We start from the raw sequence: 15121 nt of genomic DNA, 5'->3' as shown, positions 1-15121 counted from the left end.
ACTGTTATAATTCCCGTTTCTGTCATTTACTCAAATTTTGTAAAGGTCATCATGATGTCATATTGTCCTAACTGCTGGTCCCACGGTTATTTCACTAAAAAGTTGAATATTAAAATCTGTGTTATCTCATAAACTCCAAAGTAAGCCTAAAGTCTAAAGCCTAAAGAAGATTATGTTTTCTCTAAAAAGTCAGAAACAAAAATCTAAACCACAAGCCAACTGTATTGGCATACAGTTGAGAAATGGCAGTAGAGGGCTTCTGCAGCCCATTTCAGTGCCCCAGATGCTGAGCTTTCAGCCCTGGGACAGAGGCCAGATGGGGAGACATGTTCCACTGTTTCCCAGTTGGGAAAATGCAGGTGAGAGTGGAGAAAGCAACTCAGCAAGCGTTCAGGGTGGCAGTGACTGCAACAGCCAGTTTGATTAAACAACAGGAGCTTAACATTTAGGGGAAAACAGTCATGATCACAGGCATAAATGTTCAGTGAGTTCACTATGAACTTTTGAGTGAGGCTATATTAAACCTTAGGGACAAGCAGTATGTGCCAGCAGCATCTCACATGGAGGATCTCCAGGAAACGAGAACTGGTTGATAGAACTGGGTTTAGCCTTTAGAGAAGGCTTAGGGGGATCTCATCACTTTATATAACTATCTACTGGTACTTATTATACTAATATAAATTATAAAAGTTTCTGTATATGAAGTTTCTTATCATTTATATAATTAAAAATATATTCTGTTTATATAAACACTAGTAGGTATTTCTTATGGACCATATGTGCTTGAGCCAAATTCTTTTCAATGGCTGGGAAGAGGTAATGGCCACAAGCTGAAATGCACAAAATTCCATTTAAACATAAGAAAAGGCACTTCTAGCATGGGGAAGGTCAAACACTGGAACACATTACTCAGAGAACTTGGAGATATCCAAAACCCAGCTCAGCCTTGAGCAACCTCCTTTAGTTGAACTTGCTTTGAACAGAGGGGTTGGAGGGGTTCCAGGTCCACACATCCCCTCCACGTTCTGTGACTCTTCAACAATCATCAGAAAGAAAAAGTCCTATTTATAATTTCTCTGTATCTTTCAGAGTAATCTGACTTTGTTAATTAGCAGAGTCCATGGAAGTCTGAATCAATAGAGGACCAGAAAAAATTGATTGTGAAGGAATGACTGTTAAAATTATTCAAGACAGTGGGTAGGTTCTTCAGCAGAAGAACCTGGAAAGACAAGGCAGCTTATAATGCATGTCTAGAAGCCTCTGCAGTTGAGACTGAGGAGAGAGAGGTGAATCTATGGGACAATAGGGTATAGTTAAACCTCTGAAAGGCATCAGAATAGAAAAGCCAAATATTGGGATTTTCCTTCCTCTTGAAAACATGAAAAACTAGTCAGTTTCTTGTAGAAAGTTCAAAATGTAGAGACAGACTAATTAACATGCTTCTGGAATAACATCCCCATGGTAGATCCAAAATATCAGAAACAAAATGGTTGTATCAGAAAGTCACACTGAAGATTATACTGTTGATTCAGAGAGTCCCAATGCCTATGTTTGCTCATTCAGCAAGTCCTCATGGCATCATCAGGACGTGAAGTAAAGTCTTCTTCATGTCAACCTGCACTGGCCCTTCTGAAGCCATGAGTCAAGGTTATCAATTACTCAAAAAGATATAGGGAAAGAAATTCTGTCTTTATTAGATCATCATGTTGGTAGGGATCATAAAGCAGGCAAACTCATAGATGGAGAGTGTTTGGGTTGGTTAAGTTGGGCCTGTATATCACCTCAATAATGCAGAGAGAAGCAGGAGCACCAGGGAAGATTTGCTTCTGTTTTTAAAATGTTTTGGGAACCAGTTCAATATAAGGAAAAGCTGGCATTTCCATAGACAATAAAGGAACAGAAAAGTCAAGAATATATTCAACAGAAGAGAAATAAACTAAGGGTGATGGTAGCAAACTGGGAACAGAAGAGCTTAAGGAGGGGAAGTTATGAAAGTGACTGAATGCAATCAAAGAATAGCATTAAAAACCATTAAACTTGAGCCATGATAACAGAAAGAATTAGGAATGCCCTTTATGACTTACAGTTGAATCTGGGCAGCAGCAGGGATACTTGTCCTGTAGGGGTCTGCAGGGCAAAAATATTTCTGAGCCTGAGTAGTAAGAGTGGTTTGCATAAACAGTGGAGGTAAGTACACATAGAGACTAGTACTCAAAAATGAAGCAATAAAGCTGACCTACAGGATAAGCAGCTATGTAGATACATAGATTGAAAAAAATAATATGATTTCTTTTGCAAGATGTACAGCTGAAATATGACATTGCTATAAGACAGCAAAAGTTACAACTTTTATTCTACAAACCTGAATGAAGTCAAATACTGTAAGTGGAAGTAAGTCATCCAGTACTGCTGTATCTTTTGAGAATCTGTTAAGCATACCACCTATGGATTAAGAAAAAAGTAAGTATAACATTTTACTGCCCCCCAAATCCCACATTTATTACTTTAACAAAAAGTACAACTTTTTCTGAATAGATAATATTAAGTACAAGATCTTCTCAAGTACAAGCAATTCCATTACAGTTTAGTGGAGCTACAGTTTCTGTCCCCCTGGAGAAATTTGGCTACACAACTTCTGTTTCAGCTCTTGGAAGAAAAAACCAGGAAAATATAATTATATAAAAAAAAAAAAATAAAAGGGGAAGAAACAGAGGCACAAAGCATAAGGTCAGTACCCCTTGTTCAGCAGGCCCTGTGATACACAGGTAATTTGCACATCAGCATTTGCATGGGTTTGTAACCTGTTTCTTAATTTCTGAGTAGAATTACTGTATTAAACATCATGTAACAACAAAGTAAAGAATAAAAGGGAAAATGAAGGAGAAGCCCATTGTTGTATCATCATTTAGCAGCGTCTCCTGTAACCTAGTACTTATCAATAAGAAGCATACAAGATAGGAATTTCATGTACAATGGGAGATGGAAATTGTTGCACCAGTTATATAATGAGCTTTATATCAACTCCTAAATTTGAATATGCGTACCATCATTCACATTAACTGATGTTTTATGCCATTTTAGTAGGACTATTCATAAAAAAAAGCACTATTTATCATCCACATCTGATTCCTTGTCACTCACGACATAGCTGACAATATCTTTTCTATTGCAGCTTCTGACAAAGTCTATTCTTTAGAAGTTATTCTACTTTTATTGCCCAGAACAGTTAATAGTTTATTTTATCCAATTTTCTTTTTTACAGGGTGGTATTTCAGAATCAGAATTGACAACTGAAATATGTCACACTTAAGTGCAATCAAGTTTCATTAAAGGATTCACAAATTACCTTATGTGGCAAACTTCTAACATTCCACTTGACTGAAAATGTAAATGGAAGGCAACACTGTCCTTCAACAGAATGAAAACCATTTAATTGAAATTAAATGCATAGATGAGTCAATCACCTCCCATCTCATTTACCTGCTTTCCAAGAGTTGAAGGTTGACATAGGTGCATGAAGAACTGCATGCACCATCTTTTGATGAAGAGTTTTAGACACTGTTATAAGTGTATGCACAAGGGGCAAACCTCTGAAGATTCCCATGGCAAGCAGGGTATCTGCCACACCTACATAGATGTAAATGATGTAGTAGCTGCTAGTGTCAGTGACAATCACAGGAGGTTTGTCAGAGGTGCTGTTTTCTGACTGTGTTGAATTTGCCTTCAAAGCTGTCCTGTGTGATGGAAATTAAAAATAAAGGCATTACTGGAAACTGTGTGCTTTTCCTCTTTTATTAACTAAACTAAACCAAACAGTACTCCAGTGTCCATTTGTTTTAAAACTATGCTAATGGTTAGTTATAGATATTTCCAGTTGTTTTTAAAATATTTTTATATATGTATGAAATAGAAATTATTAATTACTCTCGTAGTCACTTGCAAACCTAATGCTTATTTAATCACTGACAAACCTAACCTAATCCAGGAAAATACGCCCAATTCTTTTAAACAGAAAAAATAGTTTAAGTCTTAAAAAAACTGAATTCCTATGAATGTAAAATTCTTCAGGTATACTATAAAAATCAAAGCCCTGAGTGACTTCATGTAGACAGAAATCAACATAAATCACTCTAGCTCCAGTCAGACCTACATCACCATATGCTTCTATACTCAAACATACAGACTCATTGCCGCAGGACAAAAACAGGGATTAAAAGCCACTGGCTTTTCCACTGCTCAGTATGTTTTAACCTTCAACTCCTGACCCTGTAACTACTGGGAATTCCTCATAGATGAGCAGAGGAAATTTTACAAATGGGGTCTTATAGAATCTGCTCCCTTAAAATGTTCCTATGCAAGTCTTCCCCAGCACCTCTGAATCACAGTATATTGACGATAATCAGGTCCATGCATCCCTAGAGTGACCCAGGAAAATCTTGTGTACACTGTTGTGTACTCAATAATAAGGCATAAACCATTCAACTGCCAGCACTTACAGAGGTAGCAGATACCACCTACACGAAGTATTTATTAGGTCATCCATCTATGAACTGTTTTGTTGACTATAAGATAGTGACTATCCAGAAAGAATTCTGGCAGAATTTATTCATTATTTACAAAAAAAATAATAAAAGGTATACCCCAGTTTCTCAATAAATTATCACCACAACTTACTTTTGAAGAAACCATACCCCACCAAGAGAAGCAGCTACCTGTGACCAAAGAAAATTGAGTCAGATTTTGTCTTGTCACTTTATGTAATTTTTCTCTCTCATCTTTTTTCATTGACTTTATACCTGTTTTTAGAGGGAGCATAACAAATGGGTTGAAGTCAAACTTACTTGAAGCAAAAACCTTGTAATATCTGCTTCTCTCTCCACGGAAACAATTTAGTGCATCCCACCAGGAAAGCTACATTTAGACTTGTATTACAATCATGCTCTCAAGTGCCTAAATATTCTTGTATTGTTTTTTACCATACTATTAACAAAGGTTTGCTAATGCCTTCCTACTGATAACTGTATGCCTTAACAGATTTTAAGTTTTAAAGATTAGTATTTTTAATGACCCTAGAAGAGTCTCTCGGTATCTTCAAAGGCATCTATTCAAATAAGAATGTCAAACCTTTAACATAATTATTTTTGCATTGTTGTCCTTGCTAGCTGATATCTACATTTGGTATATTCATTTGACTGATATTGCTTTGCTGCTTAGTTTTACATAATTTTCTACATAATCTATTGCAATATTTTTTAAATGTAAAATTAAACCCTTTTTATTGTGGGACGGTTCAGGGTTCAACAAGAATTTATTCTGTAATATATTCTTGTCTGTCCATCAAGACATTGGAGATCGTCATCTAGTCTATGACATTTTAGTTTGCTCTGTTCCTACCATTTTTCTAAGGGTTAACAGTTTTTACATTTTCTTCACATATATTTTTATGCCACTGGTATAGAAATGTATTGTGGCAATACCCCAACACATAACTGAAGTCTTCTCTTTGGGAGCCACTAACTTTTGCAGGTCTTACAGTAAATAACTCAAGAGCAGCCGTGGTCCTGAATTTAAGTATTTGTAAGAATCAGGCCTCTTTCACAATAATGTTTTTAAATCTCCCAACAGAATTCTGTTCTCATCTTGACTCCTCACAACAGAGGAATTTTTTCAGCCATGAAGATGATGGTAATATTGTCACAGAATAGTTTCACAAATCCTTTCTCTGTGTTTCCTTCTAAAACTGCTCTTCCTGCAGTTCAGTGGCCCTAGTCTTTGGGTATTATATCCATGAGACAGTTCTGAGCTGGTTAAGTAAGCTACACAACATAAACCTTGCAAACCTAGGAAACAGGCATTTTTGGTCCTATTTATGGTGACCTGTGTGGACTCACTTTGGCATCTCCAGAACTTCCACAGTAGTCCCAGCCAGATCTGAAGGGTGTAAAAACACCACTTTCAATTTACTTGGATGTTCATCACTATTCTCTCTTCATTGTCTCAGGTTGGAAGGGTATAAACTGTTAGCACAGGACACATAAATACTTGGTATGGTATTTCAGAGATTTACTCAACACCGGGCTGCAGTTGGATATCTTCCAGCCCATTCATCTACCAAGAGGCTTTTACTTCAACAATAGTCACACTGGAAAGTTTAAATTGTATGGAAACATACTTTCTCAAAAGTGGGGTTTTTTTTTCAATTAGAAGATGAGGCTTCTGAACTGTTTAAAAAAGGTTTAGTCTAAAATAAAAGCAAAAATGTGTAATCAGCATTAGAAATATATGTTGACTATACAGGGATAAATCTGATATACCTTAAAATTAAAATTTCCTTTGCCTCTAGAACCCATGTTCAGCTTCGCTGTTGTTTACATAGCCATTTTCCACTACCATTAAAATAAAACTTACATGATAAGAAGAGAAATACATCTAAATACTCTCTTGCTTCTGGAGTTGGTTTAAAAATTTGGGATGTTAAACTAGATCTAAGCTCCAAGATTTATTCCTGGTACAAGAGAACTAACTTATATCACCTGCAATATAACATTAGTGTAAATTTAGAATACCATCAGTCACATCTTTCTCCAGCTATGATGATACTTAATGTTTGAATCTCACTGCAGAACTGCTAAAAACCCTTTGCTGATAATCTGCCAGAAACCAGTCCTATATTCCTAATGGATTCTTCTCTTCATTCAGTTCATGTTGAAAAACACCGAGAGAAATCGGCGCCATATTTTATAAGCTGACATACGAATACAACCTCATTGATTTCCCACTATGAAACATATTCCTTCCCTTTGGAAAATACTTGGCTTAGGATATTTACTGTAGAAGAGAACATTAAGAGGTTCTGTATGCTAAAATTCTTTCCTAAATTCAGAAACAAGACAAAAAAGCAGGCAATTTCTGGTATATGAAAAGCAGTCAAATGTCCACAAACAGACAGATGTTCTTCAGTACTTGTTCCAGTGTTTTACACCATCCTTGGAAAATGTCTTCTCTGCATGCTGCAGGAACACCCCTTCCATCTTTAACTGCACCACAGGCATTCAGCACTGTGCCTTACTTACCACTCTTCTTTCGCCAGGAGCAAACCTACTAACTCATTTTTCAAAGCAATTTTCCAGAATTTATGTATGTGCTCATAAAAAAAAAATAAATTATGGCAATTATTGTTGTTAACTCCCCAAGACTCTGCAAAGATAATTTTTAAGATTATTAAAGGAAGATTATTCACCTGTGAACAAGAGACTTGCGTAGGGCAATAATTCTTATTTATGGTACCACATAGCAGAAAATAACCTGGATAATTTGAGAAGATGGGTCTTCTGCTACTCTGCACTAACCACTAACTTTGGTGCAGAAATGCTCATCTAAACAGTAGAAAAGTCACTGCAATTTTATTTGGCAGTAGTTGTCAATAAGCAATACATGCAAGAGCTTGTCTTGATGCTTTATGCATTTTCACAAAGAACAGTTTGAACAAACATCATTTGTTGCAACACGACACCAAGCACAGATATTCTTACCTCAACTAAGAAGACAGTCACACATAAAATCAGAACAAAAATCAAGTTTTTGTGGATAGTAACGTATCTGAAATAGGTATTCCATGTAGTCACAGTACCCATGCTTTCAGTATCATCACTGAAGCACTCCTGTCAAAAAATCAGTAAAATAAGAGTAAGAATGCTAATAATATCTCTGTATGAGCATTTCTGACACAAGAATGCTATATAACTCACGGCAAGTAATTGAGCTGAAGCATTAAATTGGCTGATAATGGCTAGAGAGGAAGGTACTGACTAGTTGAGTCACCTTTGCTATGAAAATACAATCAAGAGATTATTTGAAATTTTCAGATAACAATGAGAGAAGATGAGATTTGTCCAGCATTACCAGATTCTAAAACTGTTAATCAACAGCTATTTTCTTTCAATGGAGAAAGAAAATTATTATTGTGATTTTAGAGTAAATTTGTAAACACTTTGAGCTTTTTATTTCTGTTGAGCTCAAATGAAAAAATGGGAATGCTTCTGCAAATTATGGATTTAAATTTTCCTTGGACATCTGTTTCTGTTGAAGAAACTCCACCAGAAAATCTTCCTGTCCTGAGAAGAGCAGCCTAACAAATTTATCAAATTTGATCAAATTCCAGTTTTAAAAACTGCTAGTACTTCAAATGTATTTTATTTTTCCTATGAGCCTTAATGTTTCAAAGGTGAATTTTACATAAATGCTTTAAAACAATGTTTTTCCAAGTTGTAGTTTCAAATTATATTTTATCATAAATAATCTGAAAGGTAAAGTGCAGGAGATGTAAATTCTGTATTGAAATTCCCCGCAGATAGCACTCAAAAATTAACAGAAAATAAAGCAAAATAAATTTGTGAGAATTTCAATAATTTCAAGATAATACTTGAGTTTAAAAATTTTCACAGGTATTCAAAAAACATATTCCACAGAGAAATGCTACATTAGGAAGGAAATAGTCAAGTAGAAAAACAGATGAGTATATTACACTAAGCCACCACCATAACCAAACCCAAGATGAATTCAAATCAACACACACCTTCAAATCCTCTTCACTGATTTCGTCAGTTATGTCCAGGACACTGTCTCGAGACACACGCCTGGTGTAGATATCTATCTCAGAAGACAGGTTTGTCTGAGGCACCATAGACATTTTCCGAAATGTTGTACTTCCCTTTTTGGAAAAGTTGGGTCCGTAGTTGGCAGAGGTGCTCGTCATCAGGTTCAGCACCGACTGCCTCCTCCGTCCTTGCAGCAGATGGTCAGCCTTGAGCATGCTAGTCCGCAGCAGAGCCACGTCCCCCTGCTCCAAGTCAGGTACCAGCGAGAGCCTCCTCTCTGGCGCGTCATTGTGGCCATCCTCTATCCCATTGACCTGCATCCCGTTCTTCGGCACTACTGAGAACTTCCTATTTGCATTAAGGGGGTTAATAATTATGGAATTCTTCCTTTTGTCATTAAAATCTGATTTCTGTTTAAAAGATTGCTTCTTTATTTCATTGCGTGATCCCATACCTTCTCCTTCAATGGAAAATCGTCGGAGAGTCTCAGTAAGGATTGAATTTCTTCTCTCTGCACTGAACTGATCAAAAGAATCAAATCCCATCAGCTCTGAGCTGAAGTCCGGCCGTTGACCCTGAAGTTCAGAAAATGTTCCATAAAAATAGCAGCTTCCTTCATGTAAAATTAATATCTTGTCGGCAATCTTTAAGTGTTCCAATTTTGAAGTAACCAAGATCCTAGTTTTATTCGCCATCAACTTGCACACACAGCTGTAAAAGACGGAAGTGTGAACATTTAGACTTTTTTCTTCTCATGATTAAATGATTATTTTATCCTTTCACTTTCAATTTGCTTTTACCTGCTCTGCTCCCAGTATGAGCAATCTTGGTTGCTCCTTCAAACTACAAAGGAGGTGGTAAAGCTGAGATGTGTAAAGGGTGAGTGCTTTATCACAGGAACCAAAAAAGGGGTTTAATTTAATCATTTTCAGGTCAATCCACAAAGTTCATCATCAAGTATTTATTTTCATTTTAGGATTACTCAGATCTGCTGATCTGAGGTTTAAGAGTATTACTCCAGTTTCAAAACTTAAAAACTACAGTGGCTGAAAAGCTCATGGATGGCAGTGTGTGTCCTTACTGTTTTCATCAAAAGGACAAGCAAAGAGTCTTTGACTTGGGCCAACCTGCTGCCAATCTTCAGAAGGCAGTTTCAAGTGATTCAAGATCCAGCGATTAGAAAAACAAGTCAAAATATACCTTTTTGTAAAACAAAAATTACACTTATAAAGCAGGTAATTGTTTTAAAGTGAAAGCCTTTCTGATACAAAGACATGTCAGATATGAAGCCACACACACTGCGGGTATGAGATTACAGGAGGTTCAATACGTTGAGATGCAAGATGGAGCAGTAACACATCTGGACCAGGTTTTTTCCCCACTCAGTGCACTGTCCTACCACTAACACAAAATACTCAAAATACATACATAATACTACAACATAATACTGTGAGAAACCCTAAAATGAATGGCCCAACAGGTATAATTTTGATCACTTCAGTATTTTTGTATGGCAATTTAAAACCCTTCATTTTACTTTGTGCTGCTTGGTGAGATTCCTAAACACAATCTGTCAAAACATACAATACCTTTCAAATATCTCTTTTTCTGTAAAAATATCTAAGTGTCCAAAAGGAGAATCCAGAAGATACAAATCAGCATCTTTGTACACTGCCCTGAACAGAAAAAATAGAAATTACATTAACTTTCACACCTCTTATAAGTTTAAATGAATATAATTTATGAAGAACCAAATCTTTTCATTGATAGACTTTCTACAGCATCAATATGGAGCTGGAGTTTAACATGAAACGTGCTTATAAGACACATTTCAAGCCTTTTCTTGCTGCAGACCACATTACGAACTAACTCAGTTTTCCATTAATTTCTGTGCAATGAAACAATGATGAAATGATCTATCTTTTCCACAGGTTACCCTGTGGAAAAGAGATCTGTTTATGGCCTGAATTCAACATTCCCCATCAATGTACAATGACCATTTCAATGGGAATTCAATGTCTACTGTAACATCTACTGGAGCCTGAGGGAATAAAATTTGAATAGAAGTTCAAAAAGACCCCCTGCCTTCCTCCGTGAGAATGAAAATTACTATGCATTATCAATCAGAGGATAATTAATAAAGAAATATGGGCAGCTGCATTTCTGTATTTTTTAATGTTAATCAGTGTGAAAACATTTAACCACCAGGAGGAAAAGCCCTCAGTATTAGCTCATTATGTTAATAAAACCAGCAACTTTATTTAAAAATCCTCTAACACAATGGATTTCACTGACCATACATTATGATGTAATGGCTGCATAACAAAAATTCACACTGTTCTGGGTGATTTTATCAGCAAGAAGTTTGCAGGGTTTATTGCTATAATTTGTGGGTTGCACTTAGTAGCTACAAAGTTACTGGCTTTAGGGTACCAGGCCAGCAAGCTGACTCAAATCCAGGACATGCACTGTGTTTTTCCCTTGGTCCTTTCTTTCCCATGGTTGCAGCTGCAGGCAATGACAGTGCTCTGTAAGAAAGGCAGACTCACACAATCTCTACCTGCTTCTCATGACAGCTGGTTGATGTCACTTCCATCACAGATTCTCATTTTACTTGACCTTGCATACACTACACTAGCTAAGTTTATGCAGCCAGTCCAAGAATATAATGTCCAGTTTATCAGCCCAGGTACAACCCAGGGCTGCAATCCTAAATTTACACCTCTAACTTTTCAGAGCTTCATCTGCAACCCACACCTCAATACCTGCACACATAGTAGCACACTGAGCTTGGACTGGAGCCTGGACAAAATCTAAGACAGTCACTGTCTTTATGACATGCAATTGTTTTAAAAATTACTATTCTACAGGTGACAATAAAGACATAAGTTCTGTGACCCTCCAGGAAACGAGCCATGACTATCCCAAACGTGACAGACATGATTATCCATAGCGTCTAGGAAATAGTCGGTGTAAATGTTGCATTTCAAATGAAAATCTAAGTGGGTTTTGTAGCTTTGGGGTTACATGCTTTCAAAGCTTTGCCTGATCTTTCCCTCCTCTTTCCTCTTACTGCATAAACCAGAACCATCCATATGCCTCTTCAGTCTCACAAACAAACCCACACTGAAAGATTCTCTATTTTAATGATCCCATCTTTTAGCTTCACAGAGACATGTGCATCTTTCATGGGATGCCAGTGTGGATCACTAAAATGTGATTTTACTTCCACATAGTGTTTCTGGGCATGGGAATCAACACAGTTTGCACTTGGAACAGAAATAAATGGGGCCATTTACATATCAGAGCTGTCATTACTGGATTTCTGACAATAGCTAAGTGATTCTCCTGAAACACATAGCTAATTTATAAGACAAACACCTATGTTACTGTTCTCTAGACCTTCAGAATTACTTACTAACATAGGAAGGTCAAACAGACAAGGCCGTTATTCATACATACTGACTAGTCACTGCTTTCTACTTTTCTTTTTCTTATGACAGAGAGAAACCCAAAGTGTTCGTGCAAAATGCATTGGAACATGGCTGGTTTTTTTTCCTCTTTTTTTTTCCATTGATCTGCAGACAGGCAGTATGCCATTGATCAATATATAAACCACTTTGAAGAAAAGCCATAGCAGGGAAAGACCTTGGAATATTTATTTATATCTTTCTATGGGTTTCTTCAGTACATAAAAATCTTCACTTAAAGGTCTGAACTTCCAAAGACATCTCACATCAAGGAGGGAAAGATTCATCTTATGCTAAGCCATAGAATTTGTCTGACATCAAACTTTTAAAATTCATTAAATTGATATGCAGGTTATCATAAACAAAATTGCACAGTGGAACTCATATTTCTTATAGTAAAATCAAGTTTCTGATATACCTGGAGGATATTTGTTTAGCAGGACATAGTCCACGTGTATTTAAATGCTTAGTCATAATACATTCCATATAAGTGAAACAGCACACTACTTGAAAAGCAAAATACTCACCTTGCCAGTGAGATTCGTGCTCGTTGACCTCCACTCAGAATGATTCCACCTTCACCCAGCAGTGTATAATCTTTGTCTGGGAACTTGGAAATATCCTGTTAACATTTTTTTTAAGAATCAGTATTTTCAATGTCCAAGAAACTCAAGCTACAGACTTGATGAACGCATAGTGTACAATTGTCTACAGACAGGTTGGATAGCAGTTATAAAAAAAAAGTTCCATAGAGGTTTATTTATTTCATTTGTTTATGTAATCAGAAATGGTGATATCATTCTATTGCAGAAATCAATCATGAGCTACAAGATCTTAAGGACAAATATTTGTCTGAATAGTTAATCTCCAAAAAGCAAGAAATGTATCTTCATACAATGTCAGTCCAAGACTGCTCAAGTGTAATGATAAATGCCCTTGCTGCTGAAGTTAGGGAAAGCAAGAAGCAAACTCTGTTTCTGAGCTCTTCAAAACCCAGAGAAATATATACTTCAGGCAGGTTCATTAAGAAAGGCTTGACAAGCATTCCCAGCCAGGAACGCTCATGGTTTGCCAAAGGTTTGGGAACCAAGTTCCACTGCTTGGGCTGTAAATTATTTAGAACTCATGACTATGCTAAAAACAAATCTTTAGCTAGGGATAAAAGCAGAAAAATACCATTTCATTTCATACAAGACACAGAGAGGAGAAAAGGACACTCTTGTGTCCCACTGGCAAGGGTAGTCAGAAATTTTCTTAAGAGGAGTACTTAGTACTAAAATTGATGATCCATGTAAACCGCAGAAAGTCATGGAAGTGAAGACAAAAAGAACGGCTTGTGTGCCTGAAGGCTGTCTAGTTTTTCCACTTTTAGAGTTGCTCTAACAAAAAATATTAATTCTGCCTTCAAGCCTGACCTACATCTGTAAGCCAATACAGCGACACCGCTATCACTGTGGCGGATATAGTTTCAGCAGAAACACAGGCTGGATGAGCTTCCCGTGCCTCATGGCACCCAGGCTTCCAGGGGATACAGTTTCAGGGCAGTTTGCCATGCAGTGAGTGGGAATCCCTGACTGTGCCAGGAGCCTGTGCCTGTGCTCACTGCTCAGCAGCACCATAGTGCCTGTGCACAGCTTTCCTCACCCAAGGCAGGGGTCCCCCACAGCCAAGGAAGCTGACTGGGGCATCCAGGACTAGACACAATCAGTTCCAGTGCTCTCATGCACCACATATATTTTCCTTTTGAGTGCATCTTCTGAGAGAAAAAAAATAGTGGCATGCATTATCTGACAGAAGCTGAGTTTCTTTAGGCCATGCTCTGGAAGGGGTATCCTGTTTTGGGGTCTCGTCCTGCAGGCAGCCAAGAGGTGGGCAGGAGCTCAGCTGTCTGCACGCTCTCTGCAGCACCCACAGAAATCCTATGGCTTCCAGACTGGAAGACACATGAGGCACTTTTAAGGCAATACTACCCAGATTCTATGTTGAGCTGCTCTCTGTAAGGCCATATTCATACAAAGCCATATACAATCCAATTTTGATGGCCCCTGCTGTGATTTTGATGGTTGAGCACTCTCTGTTGGGCAGCCTGTTGGCATTCCAGGCCTCTGAGGCTTTGCAGAATAAATAAATAAATAAATAAATAAATAAACAAATAAATAAATAAATAAATAACTTTCCAAAAAATGTTTCCTTCTTCCTCTCCTGCAAATTGCCCTGACCTCAGGAACAATGAGTGAACAATGCTGTTCAGACTTGGAACAGTGACAGATGAAGGGTCCAGCCACTCAAGAGCAAGAAATTGTCTGCCCGGCCTATCAGGAAATGGGAGATTCTCACAACTCTCTAATTTGATAATAGTATTTACTTCCTGACTTAGAGGATTCTGACCTTAAAATCAAGACGCTCTTATTTATGGAAAATCTATTGCAGGTGACTTTTAAATTATTCTCACATTAACTAGTTATTTCCCTCTCTTAAATGGACAAGCAAATCCCTGGTATTAACATAACAGCTCAAGTATTTGCAGAAAGAGGAATGTGAAAAACAGTGCCAGCAGCAGTTTTAAAGAAAAATTTTCTGAATGTGACAAAATCACCTTCCTGTAAGTCATGAAGAATTTAGAAAGAACACAAGAAATTCTGGCATAAAATGCTTTTTAGCATTTCTTTGAGACAACCTGGTCAGATCACTTGTGGTCTCATGATGTATGCAGGAGTCATGTTATTCATCTGTAACTTTGGCATTAACATAAGGGGTTTGCATGATTTAGTACGTAGATCTCTAAGCTGATTTGTTTCCCATTTCTACCAGTACTGCAGCCTGTAATGGTGCTGGTGCCCTCACTGTTTCCTAATTCCACTCCTTCCCAAAAAACCCAAGTGAAGAACTGGGCCCAGAATTTCTTCTCCTGCAAACAGGGTAAAATCCCAGCTGTAGTGAAATTCATTCCAGGGTTCCCATTGCTTTAAAGGTTGAGGGGTTTCATCAGATATATTTCTTTGCAGGTGTGTCAACATGGAATTTTAATCAGACTTTTAATGAGTTCCCCTTCTG

The 15121-nt window shown here is 37.3% G+C and overlaps 1 protein-coding gene across 1 annotated transcript in view; it reads right to left on the bottom strand.

Moving 5' to 3' along the window:
* The window catches only part of LOC131592446 (cystic fibrosis transmembrane conductance regulator-like), an 87073-nt gene that overhangs the window by 29864 nt on the left and 42088 nt on the right, over positions 1-15121 (bottom strand). Inside the window, exons 12-18 of the mRNA XM_058863960.1 lie at positions 12595-12689; positions 10187-10273; positions 8576-9308; positions 7533-7661; positions 4675-4712; positions 3481-3734; positions 2363-2442 (exon numbers count right to left, since the gene is read on the bottom strand). Of these exons, the coding sequence (XP_058719943.1) occupies positions 2363-2442; positions 3481-3734; positions 4675-4712; positions 7533-7661; positions 8576-9308; positions 10187-10273; positions 12595-12689 (1416 nt within the window). The remainder of the gene's footprint in view (positions 1-2362; positions 2443-3480; positions 3735-4674; positions 4713-7532; positions 7662-8575; positions 9309-10186; positions 10274-12594; positions 12690-15121) is intronic.

The sequence above is a fragment of the Poecile atricapillus genome, chromosome W, assembly GCF_030490865.1.
Source record: "Poecile atricapillus isolate bPoeAtr1 chromosome W, bPoeAtr1.hap1, whole genome shotgun sequence".
NCBI lineage: Eukaryota > Metazoa > Chordata > Aves > Passeriformes > Paridae > Poecile > Poecile atricapillus.
Note: the sequence above shows the minus strand (reverse complement) of the source record. Positions and strands in the feature narration are given on the sequence as shown.